This window comes from Pezoporus flaviventris, unplaced genomic scaffold, assembly GCF_033815535.1.
Source record: "Pezoporus flaviventris isolate CSIRO_AGI_PZ_B2104156 unplaced genomic scaffold, CSIRO_AGI_Pfla_v1 ptg000007l, whole genome shotgun sequence".
NCBI classification, from domain to species: domain Eukaryota; kingdom Metazoa; phylum Chordata; class Aves; order Psittaciformes; family Psittacidae; genus Pezoporus; species Pezoporus flaviventris.
The window spans coordinates 50,549,093-50,572,068 of record NW_026892555.1 but is presented as its reverse complement, the minus strand read 5'-3'; the positions used below and the strand labels follow the sequence as shown (position 1 = coordinate 50,572,068).

At 37.1% G+C, this 22,976-nt stretch overlaps 1 protein-coding gene across 3 annotated transcripts; it reads left to right on the top strand.

The window, feature by feature from the left end:
• Positions 1 to 935: 935 nt before the first annotated feature.
• Positions 936 to 18,784, top strand: AKAIN1 (A-kinase anchor inhibitor 1). Of its 3 annotated transcripts, none has more exons than XM_061448723.1 (2): positions 936 to 1,076; positions 17,006 to 18,784. In XM_061448723.1, the coding sequence occupies exons 1-2, from the start codon at positions 1,055 to 1,057 to the stop codon at positions 17,194 to 17,196; spliced, it is 213 nt and encodes a 70-aa protein (XP_061304707.1). In that variant the 5' UTR covers positions 936 to 1,054; the 3' UTR covers positions 17,197 to 18,784. The 3 variants fall into 3 exon arrangements, with proteins under 3 accessions (XP_061304707.1, XP_061304708.1, XP_061304706.1); XM_061448724.1 differs by lacking the exon at positions 936 to 1,076 and adding an exon at positions 3,812 to 3,972; XM_061448722.1 differs by lacking the exon at positions 936 to 1,076 and adding an exon at positions 4,266 to 4,611.
• The last annotated feature ends 4,192 nt before the right edge of the window (positions 18,785 to 22,976 follow it).

The following is a 22,976-nucleotide window of genomic DNA, read 5'->3' as shown; positions in this document are numbered from 1 at the left end:
CAAAGGGAGGCTTTTGGGATTTCTACATGCTGTGAGAAGTCCTGGGGTGGACTCATCTTTGTGATGCTTAAAAAGGCAGACCAAATAAAACCAAAACTGTACAGCTGTTTCTCCTAGACTCTATCTAAAATTTGTCCATGTTTGTACACTTCAGCCCTGGACTACTATGCAGTTTATCAAATTAGTTAAGAAAAATTAATAGACTATTGTATTCAAACTCTAATGGCGACAATAATCTAATGGTATTCACTTTTGCCTGTCTCTGGAAATGGTGCATGTTCTTGCTGCTGGCTTTCGAGGTCTCAGATCTTTTGCTGCTGGAAATATGTGCATTGCTGTTTTTCTGGAGTACTCAGGTAGCTGGCTTTTCATTTACTTTGTTTTCGGGAGAATGGTATTTCTGCCCATTTTGATTTTTCTTTTTTTCCCTTCTTTGTTTATTTTTTGTATCTATCTGTTAGAGGCATATTAATCACAGAAGCATTAATTGTGCTAGTCTAAATATAGGACACTGACTGTTTTGATCCCTGGTATATACATTGCCATTTGACAGTTCAGATATTCATCTAAATAATTTTAGATATTTCTTGCTGATGCTCAGTCACAATTATTTCCTCTAAAAACTTTCCTTGCAGTTTCAGATATAATGTATGGCACCATGGCTGGTAAAGATTTTTATTGTTAAACTTAACTGTAAGATAGCCAGTGACTGTAACTGCTTTTTGAAGATCATTATGACAGTACCCAGTTTAGCAAAAGACATCAAGTAGTTCAAGCAGTTTACTGATAATATTAATCTTCCCTCATAAAGAGCTAGGTTTGATTATTAATGTTGAGGTGTGTGAGGAAATTTAAAAAAAACGGCTCAGAGCTAATTCATTCTCAGAGTTGAGGAGAAAACTTTTTATGAAATGTGAAATCTCCCCAATTTTCTCTTCATATCTTTAATTTGTTACAAAATATTTTCATTTATACTTAGGTGATTACTTCCAAATGATTCTTCCGGAAGAGTGTAAAATATTACCTGTAAAATTTTAGCTGTATATTCTTGTTAATGAAACATGGAACATTATCAGGTAAAAATGGCTTTTTCCTTAAAACACGTTTACTAAGCTTCTGAATATATGTGACCAAATAACTGTTTTCAGCCCCTTTGGAATAAAGGGATTATGTCGGATATAAAACCATAGAATTACAAGTAGCAACAGATGATTTAAAGTGACATCAGTTAACTTGATTTTTTTAACCATCTAAAAATGTTAGTTAACTGTTAAAATGTTAAAATTCCTAAAAAAAGTATCCTCAGAGTAAGTCAAGACATTAAAAAATATCTTTGAAGATACACACTAGCAAGTCTCCTGATTTTTACAGGAACTAGTAATTCCTCACTCAAACAGTAAGAAATTAAGCAATACAAAAGGTGGGAAGTGTAGAATTACTTGTAAAAATATATACAGGTGCTTTTGTGAGTGGTTTTATATTTTCTGTTTCATACAAGTTGCTGGTACATGTTTAAATGAACAAGGCCAGGTACTGTATTTTAATGATATAACCTCATTTTTACCACTGTGCTTCATTCTTAATGTTTGTTTTTTGTTTGTTTTTGTTTTTAATAACAGGGCATAACTGATGTTGTTTTTCACTGATCTGAAGTTGTATGAGTATTATAATTAGCGCACTGTTTGTTTAGGTGGTTGTACTTCATTAATTGCACATTTTCTGAGGTGACAGTTCATTACAGAATTCTTCCCTGTGCAATTATTTCAGTGATTTCTGTGCATTTGAACTTGTGACCAAATCTGGAATTCAAATATTAATTAAATGAAAAAAAAAGAAGCCCAAGATGCTCTTTGATAACATTTTTCTCCTCTGTCTGAAAACATTAATTGCTGGGAGCTTTTAATTTGAGCAAGAAAACTAAAATCCTTGAAATGAAATGTGCTTGTTTAGAGTAATTTATTAGACTACATACAGGGAGCAGTTAAAGAAAGATGTTGCAGATGCCCACCTAAAATTTTACAGGTTTCTTACAGACGTTCGGATCACTAAATCATAGTTACTGTTTTGCAAATTTTTTTACAAGCTGCTCCACCCCCTTGAAACCCAGTCCTTTGGAAACATACATATCATTTGTATATAATAGGAATATATCACATAGATATTATTTGAGGGAGAAAAATGGATTGACATCTTTGTTGCTTGAAGGCTGGATCTCCACTGAACACATTAATCAAGTATGTAGGTGCCATGTAACGTCATAAAAAATACCTCTACAGGTTTTCCTACAGTCTTTCAAATTATTTTTCAGTTCTGATTTTCTAAAGTTATACAGTCTCCTTCACCTTTCTCTTAAGAATGCTGAATATTGCTGACTGTAATCTCTTCTGTATTTTATGTGGGATACTTGTACTAGAAATTGTTCTAATTCACTTTGTAGGTATGTGTTAATGCTCAAACTTCAGGTGAATGAGAATGATGATAGAGGGAAGAAAGTTAGGATAAAGATTTTTGAAGTCATATTTTTAGAGGGAGCACCATTTCTGAGCAGCCAGAGGTGTAATGCTTGTTTATTCAGTTGCTTTTGAGAGAAGTGAAATTTAATTTCTGAGCTAAGAGAGGAGAAGGAAACAAATGGCAACAAAGAAGCTGAAATTGCTAATAAGGGAAATATACAGAAATCAGATACTAGAAATTGCATTCCCAAGGAGAAATCATTTAGTATTAAAAAAAAAAAAAACCACAAAAAAAACCACAAAACAAACCTGTCACAAGATGATTAGTTTGACTATGATGATGATGCCATTCTTGAGTTCTTGCTGAAGTACCTGGGCAGAATTATTTAAGCAGGTCAGTGCTTTTCTGTATGTGTACTTTAAGACAAAGGCCTTATTAGGAGACTTACTATATTCCAGATTTAGTTGGAGAATTCTCTGTGTGCAAAAACCTGGACTATAAAAAGAATGAAATAGGCTCTGTGGGTTATGAACACGTGATTGGAAAATGTATTGCACATTGCAAAAATTTACATGCAAATATTAATTAATTTTTTTTAATCCACTTTCTCTACTTTGCACTGTTAATCAGTATTTTTCACAGTAACTCTTGCAGGTTAGGCTTATACGGGACAGTTAGTTTATCTAAATTTTGTCCCATCTGGCTGTTGTGCTTCCTGCTTCTGTTATAGAAGTTCAGGGTCCACAGGAATTCTGAGCATGGGTTTTACAAATAAAAGCAAATTAAATGTGAAATATAAAATTTGGTGGAAAAAAAAAAAGTTTTGTCTTCTCCTGCTGCTTGCCCTCCACTTTTTTATTTTGTTCATAATTCATAAATTTATTTACCTTTTGTCCGAATGTCATCTTTCATATGCTGGAACATTCATGCTCCCTCTTAAATCAAAGTGCTTCTGCTCAGTACAGCTGGGTTAACGGGCCTGTGAAATCGGAGTAGAAATTCGTCAGCATTTGAACCTTTGAAAACTAAAATACTGTGACAAAGTTCGGTATCTCTGGAGCCTACTAACAGGGCTGTTAGCGTGTGGTGAAAGCAGCGCACCCCGAAATGTCAGTCAGCGGGAGTGGGGGATTGCTGCGAGTTAATTAGGAGCAATTAGCTGGTCTCCCTGCTGACCAGACAGCTATTACCTTTCTCTTCTTTGCCCTTCCCCTGATGCCGCTGCGGGACAACGAGTTGTGGCAGCGATGATTGCCTGAGAGTGTCCGTGTCGGTGCGGGCGGTGGAGGCACGGGGCCGCGCTGAGCCCCGGCCCCCTCCCCGCCCCGCCGCAGTGTGGAGGGAGGGACCGCGGCCCGCAGCCGCCTCCCGCGCCGCGCCACGCCGGGCGCTGTCCGGGGTGCTGATCCTTGCGAGCTGTGCGCTGTCCGAGGTGCTGAGCCGTGCCGGACCGAGTGCTGTCCGAGCTCCAGAGCCGCGCCGCGCCGCGCCCCGGCGGCACCATGGTGTTCGCTCCAGGTAAGGGCAGCCGCTTCATGTGCCCGGGCAGGGGAGTCCCGTGGGAAGGCCCCGTCCTTGCCGGAGAGCTCCTCCGAGGCTGTGGGGAGGGAGTGACGGCTGAACGCCAGCTGCCACAGAGCAGGGACAGGTGGTTTCAAAGAAGGTGACTTAAGGTTAGGATGTGTGGAGCCAGAGGTTAATAGGGTCACCCCTGTGGTTCCCATCAGGGACAGGAGCCTTCTGTACAAGTGTGCAGGGGACTGTGCACAAAAAGGTCAGAAAGTCACTGCATGGCCTTGCATGGAGAGTGAGTACCCCCCCAGTGCCTGCCAATGAGACAATCTCTGAAACTCGTGGAAATACTTTACAAATTTCCATTCCTCCTTCCCCTCCACTGCCTCAAGTGTTTGAATGGAAGAGAAGAGAAAGTTTCTTCAGTATAGCTTTTAGTGAAAAAAAATTGACTTCAGCAGGAGCTCATGTCTAATGCGAGACCTCACTCTAGGAGGTTGTAGAATCTCTGCTGTGTAGTATGTATGTGCTACACCACAGAAGAAAGCTGAAGAGAATCTGTATTTGGCTTGGTACATTCTGCTTGCAATAGGCAGTTTGTTGTTCAGAAAGCTATGAGAGACCCAGTAGCTCCAGGATATAAATGTAATTCATGTATAATATCTTCTGTAGCGAAATGACTTGAAATTAACTTTGCTAAAGATGTATAATTGTCAGTAAAAATAGCGGGTCAATAAAAAGGCAACCTAAAAGCTGCAACTTGACAATGAGTAACTATTAATGCCTTTGTTTTGCCAAGCTAATGGAAGTTTTGTCTTCCTTTGAAATTCTATATCCAATCTGTAGAGGGATAAGGATCCGAAATCTTTATACCTTCATTAAAGGAAAAAAAAATGATCTTGAAGCTGACTTTGCTAACTTGACACAGATGAAATCTGTCAGAAATTAATATCCTTTTTCAACAATCAGAAATTCATTTTGTCTCTTTAACAGCCCAGTTGCTGTCTAATTTGATACTTCCTTGTACATCATGTTCTGAAACTGGGACCAAGTTGTTTATCTTAATAGAACCAGGAGCTGGTTTTTTGTCCTACACCTTTCAGTATCAGTGGCTCTTTCTGAATTCCTTCTATCTGGCAGAGTGTCACCATCAACTGTATTAATTTTTCAAAAGCACTATGGGACTGGAATATTGCAGGAAGAGATTACCCCTAAAATAATGAAAACATGCTTATTTTTCGGCAAAGGCTGACAATGAACAAATCACAAATCTCATTAATAACTGCATGAATTGTTCTTTTCACAACTCTAATCCAGAAAGAAAAAAAAAAAAAAGTTGTGAAAATCTGTTTTGTATAGTCATCATTCTTTAGTCTGCTTTTACTCAAAGAAAAGTCCATGGTTTCCTTGCAAATGTTGCCATAATATACATCGGGTAACTAAGTAGGAATTTATAAAAGAGATGATAAAACAATCAGAGGGGCTTGACAGTCTCTTGTATTCAGACAGAGCAAGCCTGAGTAGATTTCATTTTTTTAATTGCTTTTCTTCACTGTAAATTAGCCCTGCCCTGGCGTTATTGCTTTACCAGATATTAAACAACACAGGCGTTTTGTACATCATTATAGCATCTTCATAGTACTTAAGGCCGTATGGTATCAGAATGCAGTATGTTTACTGAGAAACTAAGTTTAGTGTCTTGAATCAACTTTTTGGTTTTATTCTGCTGTGATGAATAACCTTATTTTCTGTACATTTATGTTTCAGGAGGGTCAGAGAGGGGAAGAAGAAAATTTGTCTAACTATAAATGGTTTGGGTCAGAATGCTAAACATCCTTCCCGGATGGGGGTGGGAAAAAAAGAAAACAAACCAATAACAATCAAAAAGAAACTGTCTTCCAGAAAAGTAATGGAGCTTGTTTATGAAGATAAGATTTTGCAAATGAATAAGATGATGCTCTCTTCCCAAAGGTAGTAGATACATTATTGCAGAGCACTGAATTAACACCTTGTGTTTATAAACTTTTAAATGGGAAAAGCTTATCGAGTTTAATATACTTTCTCAAAGGCAAAGCCAACTGACCATTGACTGAATAGATACTTTCAAGTTAAACTTCAACTCTTTTGCCTAAAACTTACAGCTACTATGTAAAACAAAAAAAAACCACAAAACCCAAGCAAACAACACCAAAAAAAACCCCCAAGAAACAATAACACCCCCCCCACATACACACAAGACAACAAAAAAAACCCACAAACAAACAACAAAACAGTACCCACTCCAAAGCCCTACAAACACACAACCAACCAACTCCCAAACAAGCCTGGATATTACTGAGCTAGATACATCAAAATTGTTGCAAAAAGACCAGTATTTTGTCTTCAAAACTGGACTTTCTGGCTCATTCTAGGCAGTATATTGCTATTTACAGGTATGCAAAAAATTATTATTTGTATGTGATTTTTATTCATACCCAGATTTAAATAACCTTGAGTCTGTTCCAGAGAAAGGAACTGCAAAAAGTACATTTTTTCCTTACTCGGTTTAATTTGACTGAGCCTTCATTGCACTTTGTTGGGTTGATTGACTAATGCCAGGTTGGTGTACAGGAAATGCAGTTCAAACTCTATGAGTTGTCCGGGAGTTCATTTTAGCAGGAGCATTCCCACATGATGTGCTGCCCTTGCACTGGAGGATGATCCATGTAGTAGAAAACTGGACAAGGTATACATTGCAAAGTTTAGCTTCCTTTTCCTGGATTGAACTGGTTTAGGGAGGCTGAGAAGTAGACAAGAAAAGTGTTACTGATTGTTGGATGTAAGGATGAAGGTATGTGTGCCACTGTAGTAGAGAAACATGAAATTTCAAGGTTATAGATCAGGTCAAAAGGCAAAGTGAAGCTGTAATTGTTGAATTGGCAGATTTTCTTAGAAAAATTCAAAAGAGAGTCTATTGCAGAATTTAAAAAAAACAAACAAAACAAACAAACAAAAACCAACAAGCAACCCCACCAAAACCAAAAACAAACACCCCCCAAAAAAAAAACACCCCACCCCCAAAAAAAAAACCCACACCAAAACCCCAGTTCCAAATTAGCTTATAAAAGACTGATGACTATAAAAATTCACGGAAGAAATATCTGTCCTTGTAAGGTAAGGAAGAATAAGCGAAACATTTATTTGTTCTAAAGCATTAGCAAAAACTATAGGATGCACCAAATTTTCTTTTATTACCATGTCATTAATTTACAAAGGAGTGATCACTTCCACTATCAGGATTAATCAGATTTAACAATAACTTTAAATGTTGTTAAACAATATCTTAATGCTTCTTTGCAAATTGCTTTCAGTTAACTTCTCCCCAGAATGACCTTGGGCATATTCCATGCTTATCTTCACCCATAAAACTTTCTTTCCTCCAGTGGAAAGGTAAAATAAAATTTAAAATAATACTGTTTATTTTTGAGTTGTCTGAACAAATGGGAAACATAGGAATTTTTCATGCTTGAAGGGTTGTTTTTGTTTCCTGATGCTATTTTCCATGAGTCACTTAAACACTTCTGTCTTGGACCTTTGCCCTTATGTGTATGTACTGATACAGCACACAGATGGCCTGCATTTTTAAAACTAGCTTGAGAACAAACTTAGAAACCTATTAAAGATATCTGAACTACCTAATGTTTTTTCCAGCAACTTTTGCTAGAGTATAATTTCAGTGATCATTTTAGTATATTTTTAGAATTTTACTCCATAATGTAAGACCATAAAAAAAAAACTAAAACAAATTAGAGTTTCATCATTGTATTGTTTTCACCCAGTTAGTAGTATACAAAGTTGTGCTTAATTGACTAGGGATCTTTATTTTTGGCTAAATAAAATCTTTTTGCAAGGAATCGGTTTTGATCTGAATACATCAAGGCAGTTTGTTTCAGTGTCTGAACACTCCCATCCTTTACGCTTTATCTACTTTGAGTTGTGCAATTTCATCTTTCAGATGAGTTTTGTTATTTTTCAGTGTCAATTGAAGAATTCTTCTGACATTTTCTCCCTAACTAGGAACTTGAAGGCTTTACTCATGACCCTGCAATCCCAAAAGAAGAAGGAGGAGGTAGAACTCATTTTTGTATCAATGTTTCTATGTAAAAAGATTTGTGAATACACTTAAAGTTTAAAGATAGACATTAGAGAAGTCAGAATATTCACTGCTCAGCACCTTTTTCTTACAACAGCAACACAAATAGCTTTTCAACCAGCTTTTTAGCAGCACAGCTGTTCTTAACATTTTTAATCTAGGAGCAGCGTAGCAGACTTGTGTAATGATACTGCAGATCAGAAGTGCATCCTGTACCAAGCATTTTGGGAATCTCATTAAGCTGCAATTGAAGACGTAGCAGCTGCACACTGAAACAGATGTGCTTACTTGTCTGAATAGTCCTGGTCTTCTGTAGTGGAAAAGCTGGGAAAACAGCAACTTCTTGTGCTGCAGGATGCAAAGACAAAAAAATTCTTGATAGCCTTTTGCTTTTTTTGGTTTTAGAGTTACCCCTGGAGAACTGTTCACAACGCACAGATTGAGACACTATGCAGGGACCTGATAATGAATAGAAAAATGGCTTGTCCCCATTACTGCTGTGCTACATTCTGCTAATGCTCTAATTCTGAGGTACCAAAAAAGCACCCTAATATAAGATGTAAGAGTATATATATGTGGGATTCTTTCCTAGCTTAGTGTTGACGAAGTCCATGTGATGGACCTAATTTGGAGTCTATAGGTGAGACTACTTTGCAGACTTCATGCAGTCTGATACAATAGTTGCTTTTGTCCAGAATTTGTGATGGTTGGTGGCAAGTATGGAGGCCAGTTTCCATCCAAAATTATCTGTACTCATTTGCAGCTAACAGCTTGCAAGAATACTTCAAAGTGTTTGCCACCTGGTAAGAAGAAATTGTATAGGAGGGAATTTCTTGTTCTGTTTTGCTGAGGAAAAATTGTTTCTTGTGATGACCTCTCCCCGGTGATCTTTTCCTTGCTGTGAAACTCCACCAGCAGATCTCATTAGTGAGGCGGAAAAAAGTTATTTCATAGGTATTCAGAAATGGTATGAAATTAGCAAGCTCAAAAAGTAGTCAACAGTCCTAGATGCATTCTTTCTTTAAAGTCTGAATCAACATAGTGTTAAAAACTAGCACAGAATTTACTTTTTTGAATTATTTTTAACAGATCTGAAGGCTTAAACGAGTGAGGCTGGCACCTCTCACTTCCGTATCACTGGGTTGAATCCTATTGAGCTTAGCAGTGAAAAGAATTCTGTCTTCACAGTGGCTATGTGGCCTATATTGAAGGAGTTCTTCATAGTTGAAGGATGGTGGTAATATGCAACACAGTCATTATTAACATCCTTACTGGCACTGTGTATGGGGTCCATGTATTGAGCAGGAAAATCAAACACTGAATATACAAAAAGAATGACTTACACTGGCTCCTAAAGTTTTTCCTTCCAAATGATTATTCTTAGATGAATTGCTCCATTGTACTTGTTATAGATATAAATAATATGATTCCAAGCTTATAAGTTTTATCATGATATTAAAAACTAAATGCACTTACTGTAAAATGCAGTGAAAGGCAGATTTATTCTTATACCTTCAGTCTCATCAACTACAGATTTTATGAAACCATTGTATTGAGTTTATAAATATTAAGTTAAACAAAAATTCTTCGCAAGCAATGGATTGGTTATTTCTGTATAGTCTTTCTGAAATATCTGAGTAGTGGTTACCCATTTGTGTGTGTTCATTCCATAATAGCTTGCAAGCTCCTACAAAACAAGATTTAATATTTCTTAAGGGATTGCAACTGGAGCAGAATCTATACTGATGTTAGCAGAAATGAAAAGCTGACCTGAATAACCATAAAAAGCTCCGGGTTCCTTTAGAATGCCTTGCCAGGAAAGTCAAGACAGGTGATCTCTGTGCTGCTGTCATCTGACCCTGCAGTCATGTTATCAGAAGATGCTGTCTTCCTTCTTCAAGAGAGTCTGAAATTTTCTGCCTGAAGAAGTAAATTGAACCCTATTCTATTCAGGTATTTCTCTAACTGTAAGGCAAATATAACCTCCTGTGGATTACTTAGATTTACTTCACTTTGTAGTATGCATATCTCATATAATGACACTGTTTTCTTACTTCGGTCAGTGAATCCAGCCAGTTTGTCAGCACGGAGGGGATGCGCATCCGTTACTGCTTCTGTTAAGTACTCGCAGATTAACATTACATTTTGTCTTGAAGTTAAATACTCGCAGATTAACATTACATTTTGTCTTGAAGTAAGGGGGATTGGTTTGGGGTTTTGGGTTTGGTTTTCATTTGTTTTTTTTTTTTCCCAAGTGATAAGGAAGGGCTGTGTTTCAGCTGAGGTCTAACTAGGCAATTTCTGAAATTAGACTCTGAATAACCTGGTATACATTGAAACACATCTAAAATGTAACAGGATTTGCTGGTTCTTGACAGGTTCCAATAACATCTTCTTTTTTCTTTTTTTTTTTTTAAACTTTTTACCAAATAACCCAGGTTTAAATACTGCAAATTTAATTAACCTGTACATAGCTCTTCATTTACACTATAAAGTGGTGAGTACGAAAAGTCTTCTAACACCTACCAAAGCTAGGTAGAGAATGTATCTGTAGATTCCAATAAGTTTTTAATATAAAAAACTTTGGAAGCTTCATTTTGGCTGGCATATTTCAAATAGCATGAAATAACTCACTGCAGTCTTCAAAAATTTATAGTAAACAAACCAAAGAGACTTACAGAAAGAGCAAAACTTGGGGAGAAAAAAAACAACAAAACAACAAGCCAAACTTCACTTCAGATATAGCTAATGTCTGGATAAAAATGATACAATGCTACTCTGGAGATATTTCATCCTTTGAGACAATTTATCTGCATTTCTGCTCTGCTTCTTTGCCCTTCTGTTCCTCCTGGGTTAGTGTTCAGAGCAGGGTTGTTCCAATTTCATTCTTATTGTTTGTTTTGAAGACCAAAGTAGTCTGTGCTTGCCCACTTCCCGATACTGTTCCTTTTCCATGCTGATTGCATGGCAGGAGTTAAGGATGGAGGCAACTGAGTATTGCCATCCTGTACTTGACAGCTATGTGTCAGGACTTAACAAGGCTCCATTTTAGAGCTTGAGAAATAGTGCTGGACAGAATCAACTCTAATGAACTTAAGAATACATTTCTTATTTAATTTTCTAAGATTAAATTTACAATTTCAGAGTAGGACCTTTTCATGAGGTCTCTGAACTGGCATCATTAAAGACATGGAGACAAATAGGGTCTCTAATCCTGAGAATAGCTTAATAACACTCATGCATAAAGTTGGGTTTATGCACATGTGTTGGAAAGCCTTCAGCCCTGGATGACTGCCATGTTCATTCATTCTGGGTGTAATTAACATGACTCATCAACATTTCCTGATTATGGATGCTGTGCAGCCTCATATTTTATATCTCTTCAAATTAGGCTTCTAGTGCTAAAATCCGAGTAACCAACCTATAAGGCAAATCAAAGAAGGAGATTGATTTTATTTTTTTTTTTTATTTTTTTTTAACAATTTCAATTCACAGGTTACAAAATATTTGCCAGAAGACACTCACTTGGAACTTCCATGCTGTGGTTGACAAGCTGGAGGGATACATCACTGCCTAATGCGAATGGGAAGTTAAAAGAGAGGAACTTTGTTTCTTGTAGTAGAATATCAATGTTGATACAAAGAATGTTGCTGTTAATTACTACAACATATACATGTACATGATGTCATTGCGAACTTGCCGGGTTCTTTGAATTTTTTTGAAAGATCTACGATTTCTAAACACAATTGAGGCAATATCCTGCATCTATTTTTCAATAAATATAGCTCCCATACATCTGCAGTGGACCTTGTGATGATGAAGTCTTATCGTCACAGTCTTGCTTACTTATACTTCCATTCAATTTTAAAATTTCATTAATACTGACATTTGGATTATAAAAATTACAGCAGTAATTTTCAGTATAATTAAAATAGATTTACCAGACAGCAGTATTTTTGTTGGACTATTATTAATTTTTATTAATAATAATTCTAATGTTGCAAATCTGCAGAAAATAGTATAATGGTTAACTATCACAATCCAAAGCAATATATTAATAAAACAAATAGTAAATTTTCTAGTTAAAGGATATACCTGCTGAATTTCATGTAAAAGTGAAGAAAAAATATTTGCTTCATGGCTCTTTCAGCTTCAGAAATTTTGCATAAAATGGAATTGTAGCTAACAGGGGAATACATTTTGTGTAATTATGAGTTCTGAATTGCTCAGAAGTTTGCTTAGAGGAATGTGATTTTTATTGTTAGCTTTATGTATGCTTAAGCTCAAAGCTTTTTGCCCAAACAAAAACTTCATTTTTTCCAGAATGACTTTGGTGGCATTCATTTACTGAAATTAAACTGCATTTGTTATTCCTGTAAAACAGAACATAAACTTCCGATCTCTGAGGCGTGGCCCTTGGGATTCACGGAACCTGTTGTCATAAACTGAGCTGTTCTCTTCAAATGCAATGTTTGTGTTGTGCCTCAAGGCAGGATGAGACCTAACCTGCAGGAAGACATGATGAGCTGTGTAAATGTCACATGCTTGGAAAAGAGGTGACTTGAAAGGCATTATTTTTCTCCTGGGAAAGCAGTAAGGTCATACAGTTGAAGAAGCAAAAGGAATAACTGAGGAACAAGAGAAGTTTCCTGAGATAGGGTTTACATTCATGGTCATGTGAGCTCACAAATGACTTATCTTTTCTCAAAAAGTAAGAGATAAATTATTTCTAGTCCATGTTTTCCAAGAGTTCAAAATTCCTTCCTACCACAGCTCATTCACCATTTAGCCCCTGCTCTCTTACCATGTCAGAATGTTGCTCCTGTTTCCTTCTAAATCACTGATTCTGCACTCACTGAAAGGTGTCTCATCCCCTCACAGTTCATTGCCACCAACAGTGGATCTGGGATGGACTTGCATCTTTGCAAGAGCAAAATCATGCCTGTGGTAGTTTAGCTTCATTATAGTATTCCCAAATATCTGATGAAAAGATATGGTAGAAAACTTAACTGCTGATTCATACAAATTACCTGTTATTAAGTGTTACTTAGCAAGAGTGTTTATGAAACATTAATTTTAACTTGTAGCAAGCTGAAAGGGAAAAGGCACAGGGTATATCAACAGGAAGTGCAGGAGACTACTTTGATTGCAATCTGAAAAGGAAGAGGAAGTGACTCAGGATGCTTTGAAGAAAGTAAGGTGTGTTAAAAGCTCCATGTGCAAAGAGTGTGAAGTTTTTCAAGATTTAAGCTGTGCTAAATGCTATTTCTCTGTAGCTAGCATTTTCCTTGTATACTTTTCTATGCATATTCTGTAGTGCAGAGAATGTAGTCTCCTACACAAGATGTTCTTGGACTTAAACTAATATTAGTTCTAGTAATTGAGATGAATATTTGGAATATACTTTAAATACTTTTATTTTCCAAACTGCTAGCAAATTTTTCTTCATGTGGAACATCTTCAAGTGAACCAGAGGAATTTCACTGATACATGGCACTAGTTTTAGATAAAAGTGAAATATGTGACTGATTCCTGCAGTAAGTCCAAAATTTTGAGGGTTTTGTTTTGTTTTTTTTTAATCTCTCAAACTAATCTTTAGATTGTGCAACCAGGCTGGAGTTTACAAAATAGTCTTCATCTGCTATGTTAGTTGGCGTAAAACTCCCCAAATGAAAGACAGGTTACTAAAAACATGCTAAAGGGACTTTGTCATGTCTTAAGGTAAAATTGCTAACTTGAGTTTAGTATCACTTAACCTGCATTTTTCAGTTCTCTGTTTGCAGAATTAGGGTGCTGGGCTCCTGTATAAGTCAGGTGAGCATTTAAAAATAGAGAATAAGTAGAAAAGATTTTCTGTCATTGAGAGAAAAAGAGTAGTCATTAGACAAGGATAACTAGTAGACAGAATGCTGTTTCTGTATCCTGCAAGTTTTTCCCAGCAATTACTTCAAATGACTTTGTTTAAGGAAATCTTAGTAAAGCTAGTTATTCTTCAAATCTCAAAAAAACATAGGTAAAAATTAGCTGTATCTTATCACCTTAGTAACTCTTATTCTGATTAGCTAAACACCAAATACTTAGACAACAGAGCAATGTCTCAGTTTTACCTAATGGAAAATAGGCAGTTCTTAAAATATCTGATTAATTTTACAGGCGCTCAGATTTCTGCCTTTGTTTATATCCACAGCAGTCTGTATTTCAGCAAGGTGGTGCAGTTTGATAGATATGTTCCAGCTCATGATCCCTTTGGGATCCTTACATGAGTCATCTCAGTTTTCTTTAGTTCCTCTTGTGCCAAGAGCAGTGCCAGCATATCAGTAAATAAATGACCTTCTCAGCACTTAGCATAAAGCTATTTTCTGTTCTTGAAAGGAATAATTGAAAGAAGAGGAAGTAGTGGGAATGGTCTTCCAGACATGTTTACTCCTTCAGGAAGTGGAAAAGTTGGAGTTTATAACAGCTTCACCAGCTAGAACACAGAAGGGACCTCTGGATGTCATCTTGTCCAACTCCTGCTCAGGCAGAGCCAATCTCGAATCATTTGTTCAGGCATGTCCAGATGGGCCAGCTGTGATGGACACCACACACCTGGGGGAGCTGGACATTCATGTCTGACTGCTCAACATGTCTGGATCCTGGCTGGCAGTCTAGCTCTTACACATAATGGTCCTAATGCAGGCTTAGACCTCCATACAATGTCAGATATCTTCCTCAAAAAAGGCTATTTTTTTTCACTGTTGCTTTCTAATCTGTATGCTCAGCATAAACTGCCAATGGTCTCATTGGTCACATCACCCCAGGCCAACATCTCTGACTCTCTCCATGTCCAAAGCCAATTAGCTGTTGTAACCTGCGTTACTATCTGCCTAAATGTGTTACACAGGTGTAAAATTCTTAAGTTTGTTTGAGCTGCCTTATTTCCCTTCTGTGCATACCTAAACCATCAGGGCAGTAATAGCCCAGATATTTTGGGGGTTTTGTTCTTGATATGTTTTCCCAGTAAAAAAAAGAAAAGAGTCATCTAATGAGTTCAAGCTAGGCACACGTAATGTAGGTCTCACTTATCTGAGTGATGCTTTCAGACAGGCTATGCTCCATGATAAATGACTGAAAACTTGGGTAGAAATTCACTGGAAAACTAAAACTACCATTTTTTCAACTGGGCGTTGCTGTGGATGACCTTCCTAATGTAAAAATATTTAAAGTTCAGATTTTGTAGATTGTCAAGAACCAAGCATCCCTAAGGAAAGAAAACTAATTTTAAACAGCACTGTGCTTAATGAAAGTATGTTTTTAATAATAAGTTTTGAGGGGTTTATGGCTATAAGGGTTGGAAAATTTTTCACATTTCATATAATCTCATAGTCCATTCCAGCATACTCATTTGTATTTACAATTTCCTCTTTATCCATGCTTTTGTTAATATATTATCTTCTGAATATCAGCTGAATTGGCTGGTCTTTTTCAGCCCTGCAAGAAGACTAATTCATTGTGTAATACCAAGTGAGTTTATATTTGAGTAATAAAGAAATATGTGTACTTTCCTGTTAAGCAACATTGAAATTTTTCCAAAAAACACTGTTTCAAGTGCTGAGGGGTGGAACAAACTGAATCAGGGAATCTGACTGTGCCAAGAATTCAAGTGATTCCATTTGGTCAGCTTTTCCAACTTAAAATGTGTTTTCTAAGTTTTCATGGGTTTATCCTCTTAATTGTGGGCAAACTTTGTCATCTCAGTACAGCTGCATTTTTTTAAATTATTCAATTTCAGTAGCATTAAATCACACTTGTATTTTACCCTTAGCATGTATATTATGAACATGATAGAAATAAGTATATTTTTGAAGCCCTTTCAAAGAAGCAGGAGAGATAATGAATAATTTCTTTCTCATAGAGTAAGCTTTCATCATTTTGCTGATAGTTTTATTGGCCCAAACAATCCTGGAATCACAGAACCGTAGAATGGTTTGGGTCAGAAGGTCGATATCCTTCTTATGTTGGGGGCCGAGAGCTGAGCACAGTACTGCGCGTGATAACGAGAGCAGAGGAGGAAAAATCACCTTCCTTGACCTTGTCTTTACTCTGGCAAAACAAGGAAGTGTCACATAAGAAGTATGTATTTGTCAGGTTGCTACAGGCAGTTTCGTGGATGTGTGTGTGTGTTCCTGCTTTACCTACAGCAATCTCAGCCTTTTTAAATGCTTTTGCAAATGTTTTTAGGGACCTAAGAATTAACAAGCTGGCACTTAACACAGTTTTATACCTCAAGGTCAATTGAAATTTGATGGGTGAGTGCTTTTAGTCTGAACTAAAAGTAAATAGAAATGTTAATGAAACAGATTTTTCTCTGTATGGTGGTGAAAAAGTTCATGTCAGGATTGCAAAATGAAGTCCAATTCCTCATCCAGAAGCACAGCTCAAGTCAAAAAAGGATATGATTCACAGCTGGATGACAAAACCTCCCTGCCCTGTCTTACTGCAAAATGCAGCTGTTCTTGTTTCAGCAGTGGAGCCACAGCTGTCCCCAGAGCTGGGAAGCAGGCATGGGTACCTGAGCTCTATGTTTCAAAGCATCCTTCATTCAGTCCTATAGCACTGAGCATATGGAGGCACTATCTGCCCTACTTCATCTACCCTACTTCATCATCTTCTGTGTTTGCAGGTTTCCTACATAATGAACTGTTTCCAAGCACTCCATGGTTGGTTTTGGTTTTGGTTTTGGTTTGTGGTTTTGGGTTGTGTTTGTTTTTTTTTTGGGGGGGGGGGGGGGGAGGGGTGTGTGTGTGTTTTTTTTTGTTTGGTGGTGGTTTTGGTTTGTTGTTTTTTTTTTTCTTTCTTTATCCTTCAGATTTTCAGAGAGTAGTCACAAATGCTTAGTTCCCTTTCTTTTTCATTTGGCTGTGGCAGGTGAGAAGCCAGGGACAGAGCAAGATGAAGTTAAGCTGCAGAACGCCAGCAAGCAGATTGTGCAAACTGCTATCCTCCGAGCAGTGCAGCAAGTTTCCCACGAGAGCCAGCAGAAGGAGAAGAGAACAAACAGCAGTACAAGCCTCCAGCTAGAAAGAGGAAAATTAACCAAGAAGCATGAAAAGAAGTAAAGGAGAAGATTGTTTTTTTCAGTCCTCCAGTCTGCATATTTTCAGCCTTCTCTTTAGTATCAGCTGTACTGCTAGTGCAATGTTACTGTCGTAAAGTAAACCAAAGTATAATCACACCTAGACATAGGGTAAAGCTGCAGTAGTCCTCAGCTGAGAAATATTAAGTGCATTAGATGACTAAATCTATATTTATGCAGTGCCTCTTAACAGAAACAATAACCATAGCTATAAAAGTAGTTCCAAGCACAAGCTTTTATGATATGGACTTATTCTGAAAAGCTTGTTGTCAGTGCACTTTCATGTAATTTCTGCGTGCAATGTTTATGTCAGTTCAGCTGGATGGACTCCCACAAACTGGGGAGTTACTGGGTTCACTGAAGCTGTCTTCACTGAAGAAATAGCAGAATGCTTTCAGGCTGCTTTGAAGCACGAGTTTGTACTTTGCTTTGATTAAACATGAACTATGCTCGAATGGCAGTATAAAGTAGATTTGGTAAGTTCCGTGAACCAATTTTTTTCTTCATCTTGGGATGGGGGGAAAAGCAATCCAGTAAGACTGTGGTGACTGTGATTTATGACTGTGATTATAGATCTATGGTCTATGTCTTTTTTTAAAGAAGTTAAAAGAAGTACTGAAGTTTTAGCCTACTCATTTGAAATACTTTTTACTTCTGCATAAAAGTCACTTGTGCCTCAACTATTCCTTTCAATTTTCTTGATACTAAGAGAAGAGAAACTGATGTGCTAATATGGAATTCGCCAACTTTTCCTTCAGTTTTGAACTTTGATGGGGCTTGATTTACAGAAAGTTAAGACTGGAGTGGCTTAAAAATAGGGTTTGGATTTATTACTGTCTTAAAGGATGGAAATACACTGTGTCTGAATTCTGTCATGGTAGATATTTCTCACCTGCTGGGCATAAAGTGACTTCAGATATCTACAGTTGTTACATAGATTCACTTTAAATAGCACTGTGTTAAGCTGGTAATACAGAACTTATCCTCTAACTGCTCTATATTGCTGAAGAAATCCATGATTTTTCTGAAGATAGAAATTAAATACATGTAGCTTTAACTTTTATGCTCCCTTACTGTAATGATGATTGCACTATTAACATCTGAAATAAGTAACAGTATATTTAATTCTGGAATAGCTTGTATCTCTGCTTCAACTGAATTATTGTAGTTATACACCTAGAAATACAGAGAAGCAGATACACAGGATCTGCAAAGGAGACAAACTTTTGTAATTGCTTTTCTACTCAGTTAGATGATTCTCAAAGAAACTGATTTAAGTAATTGGTTATAACTTGCTGTGTCCTACTGCTTGTGTTAAACAATTTCAGGATTCTTTCTCATGGCTGGAGGCTTAGTCATGAATAGCCACATTCTGTAATATTAAGTCTTTGAAAACTGCTTGGTTCCTTTTTCTTTTTTTTTTTTTTTTTTATTTGTAATTTAACAGCATTGACTATAACAGAAGATGATTTGGCTCAATCTTCTTGTGCTTAAAAGTGCAAAGAAGAATTCAACATGATTAAAGTTTGTCTGAATCCTCTGATAATGGAAACTGACTGAGATTGCAAGTACACAGTTGGTTCACTTCTATAGACACTGGGTGAATCTTCCCAGCCAAGCAGACTTTGAAAGGTGGAAGTAATTGTGTCGGGAGGCATGTGCATGTTTGTCATAATGGTTGTCATAATGGTATGGTTTTTTACCATTAGCCTTTTTGTTAATTTGCCTTAGGCTGAGAGGTAGCTCTTTTGTAAGCACTCTTTGCATCTTTGCTTTCTAAGAGCCTAAGAAAACTGATCATGAGTAAAGGTTAAATTCTGAGGCAAATGAGCAGGCAAGCCTAGTGGATGCAGTGCAGTCCTGTTGGAAACTCTTCATAGTGCGTAACGATGTTTGCCATGGATGCACCTACAGTGCTGTAGGAAGGAGAGCTATATAACAGGAACATCCTCATTTCTTGGGAGTTATTTTCTTTTTGTTAATGCCTTTTGTCCCCCTAAATTTGAAATATGTTTCTTTTTATATATATATATGTATATGTACTTGGTAGTTATTTTAATAATCTGTGTGTAGGCTGGAAATTTTTTGCGTGTCCTATTTTTGTAAGTGTTAAAAAAAGAGGAATTTTAAAACACAGTGAATCCAGGCTTTTGCTGGATCCACTGCTTCATATGAACCTATTCCACTCTCCTCCCACTATGCTCTTCTACAATACCACTTCACTATCCCTGCCCTTTTGGGCACGCTATTGCTCAACCATTAAATGATACCCATCATTTTCAGTGTTGTCAGACATCTAATATCTTGGAAAGATAAAATGGTAGGAAGTCTAAGGAAAAACAAATGCTGTAGCTTAAATAGCGTAGTTTTCCCTAAGAGCCAAATAATGTGTCCAGCTATAGTATATATTTCTAAATTAAGGCATGCATTTAGTATTTCTTATTGACAAAGGTGTTCTGCACACCACTTGCATCCAGGATACGTAGCTGAGATCTGTACTGCACACGAGAGAGTTGCACAGAAGAAAACTTTACCTTTGACTTGTTGTATTCTTACTACATGGTGAAAGCAGGTATTTTTGGTATCTTCACTGACAGATTATATTTTCAGGACAAAACAGAGGTGAGAGAAATTACTACAGATGTGATACAGATCTGATTACAAATAAAAAATATCAGCTCTTAATATCTTACATGTCTCTGGTTTCTCTTGTCAAAAGAAGGGAAGCAATTTTCAGATTCACTAGACAATCTATGTGTTTGTGACAACAATGACAAACATACAATGATAAAACAATGTGTTCATGAGGTTTGTAGTAATCAATGCACTATTCATCTCAATAATTCGCCTCTGAAAAGTAGAATACAATCAAAATGGTATCTATGTATGTTTAAAACAAATTCACCACCTTTTAGCACTTATCAGTGGTAAGTAGAATGATGCGCAAACATGTGAAAGTACATGTATCACATGAAGAAGAATTGGGTGCCTGGAGTTATCCTGCACTGAGCTTGCTGAGTCTTCATTCAGGTTGATTATCACAATTTTATTATGATACATGTGCTATTCTTTGTAAGCAGCAATACCTAAATGGAAATAATGGAAATTCACCTGCAGGATGTTGTAAAAGATTAGTAAAGGCCACTGGTCATAAAGTTTTTGGTTCTGTGTGGTTACATTGAAAATCCCTGCTCTAAAATAAAAAAAAAAAAAAAAAAACCTTGTGCCTTAGAAACAGCTATCTTAATTTTATGTCATAAAAGTAAAAACAGAGAAATAATAATATTAAAGTTAAGAGAGTTAAGAGTTGGAAATCCTTGAATATTCAATAGCAAACAAGGCACCTAAGAATCTTACAGTCTCTACTCATGTTGGTTTTGATGTTATCTTTTCTTTTTTTGGTGACTTGTTGAGTCTCTCAGTTTGTAGTATGTCTACAATGGTAAGTGTATAAAAATAGCTGTGCAACTTTCTTAATATGACTACCATGAAATATGTTGCAGTTGTTCTTTAAATGTGTACTAATGTCAAATACATGGGGTAATATGTCATTACTGAAGGCTTTTCTAAAGAAGTTTAATCTAAATTAGGGGAAAAGATAAGAGGATGTAGCATATATTCTTGAAAGGATGTGGGGTTCATGCTTGCTTATACACTCAGGTCTCAGAAAAAATGAAATTAAGGAAAACATGAGTATTGGCATCACCTAATTTCTCTCAATGGGTTACTGCAAAACAGGGATCAACTGTTAAATTAGTTTCTGGGGGTGAGGGGGAAAACCCAAGCTGTTGGTAATGTCTTCTGTATTTGATACTCAGTAAAGAGTGAGCAGCAGTGCTGATGGAGCCTGCTTTCTAATCGATGGGTTTCCTTGTCGTCTTTTGGTGCCTCATGATAAACTCTGGCAGAACCTTTTTCCCTATTTTGGGTTTTCCAGAGCAAAGGGGTTCTCTGAGGTCTGATATATTTTTAATTTGTGCTGTACCCTGCCTTTCAAAGGGAGCACAGATGAAGTCTCTTTCCTCTACTTCCAGAGCTTTACTCACAAAACCTGGTGGACAAACATGGGCTTTTGTTTTTAGAGACCAACGTATCTTCCCCAGATTTAGTCAACATGAGCAACAATTTCTTTAAGACTGAATGGATGAGCACACATACTGGCTGTGTTTGAGTGATCTGGGGAACACCAAGAAATAGATACATACTTTAAATGCATTTGCTTCTAAGCTGTTCTTGTCTGCCAGGCAGATTTTCTTTGTTTAATTAACATAAGCAGCTTTTCTTTTTTTAATAACTTTTCCTCCAGTGACTTGCTACTTGGATTTTGTTATATGAGCTTGCTACTTTTAACACTAAACCAATAATAGTTCATGTTTAGTTTGGGTTTCATTAGAACCCCTGTGGAATTACACACTGTGGTGTGGTTTTTGTCTTTTCTTTCATTAAGGTGAGTAGCAACAATAAATAATACCCTAAAGAGAAAGAAGTGTGGGATTTTGTTGTTGTGGTGGTGTTTTGTGTTGGTTTTTTTTCCCTCAGTTGCCTATAGCAGGAGGCCACACAGTGCAGGTCATCACGAGTCATTCACATGTGGCAGTATCTGTGTGTAGAACTTGTGCAGAAAGAAAATTAACTCTTATGCAAGCTGGAAACTGAACCCACCTAGACTGATTCTAAAATATCAGAGCAAGACACTCCTGGGGGAAAATGAGTGCTACTGTATTGTTCTGAAGACTTAAATGCTACATGCAGGACTTTAAATTGTGTCCTTTGGCAGGGTGACCCACTTGCTCCTGCCCTGAGAAATGAATATCTGCTATTCCATGTGCATATGCATCCCAGAAGCCCCTGTCTCCAGCTGCTATAGTAGATGCACTTGCCATATATTTGCTTAGTAAACATGCCTCCTACTATTGCTTTTTCCCTTCATTTCTTTCATATGAAACAGCTCATTCTGAAAATCCTTAGCCACAGTATGAGCTATGAAAGCCATCTGCTTCCAGAACAGGGAGAATGAATATAATAAATCTTCTTTGCTTCATTGGTGGGATATTAACCTTTTCTCACAGCTCAGTATTTCCAAGGGGGACAACTGTGTTAGTCAGTGCTTCCTTGCCTTTCCTTGCTGAGGGATTACTGATAAAGCAGTGATATTTGCTTCCAAGGCAAAAACTGCTCCTGGGACACAGTTTGCCCTGGCTTGTGACAGTTTACTAGGTTCTGCTGACTTCAGATTTCCGGTAGACTACATACCTGCTTTGAGTTTTTACTTGCTATAGTAGAAAAGCAGACTTTCAAATCTGAATATCTGGAGTGGTGCTTTACCAGCTGAAGAAGTTCATAAGCATGCAGTTCAGCAACCTTAAGTAAAACGTTGTTGGATCATGTAATTCCTCTGATCATATTTCCCAGAATTACAGATACTTTTATGCAGCCACTTTGTTTTACTGAGCACTAGACTTCCTAAATACATAGGCAGGAACAGGGGGTCATCTTGTCCTCTTTTGTTTAGATCCCTGAAACCTGCAGGGAGCAAGAGAAGCTGCACTGTGCAGGAAAATGACCCTCAGTGCTGAGCTACTTTTGTGGCTCTTCCCTCGACCTCATGTTTTTTTATTTTTGGACATTCACTTCCAGGCAGTAGTCAAATTGAGAGATCCAGAGAACAGAGATGTCTGAGATACCGGAGGTGCAAGGACCCTGTGTGTCCTTCCATCACCCTCAAATTTAAAATCAGCCCCATGCCATGCTTCCCTCTGGTAA

Coding starts and splice junctions, on each gene's coding strand:
- AKAIN1 (XM_061448722.1), top strand. CDS start 4,581: ATGAGAGACCCAGTAGCTCCAGGATATAAAT. Junction 4,612..17,005: donor AGTAGCTCCAGGATATAAAT/GTAATTCATGTA, acceptor TGGCTGTGGCAG/GTGAGAAGCCAGGGACAGAG.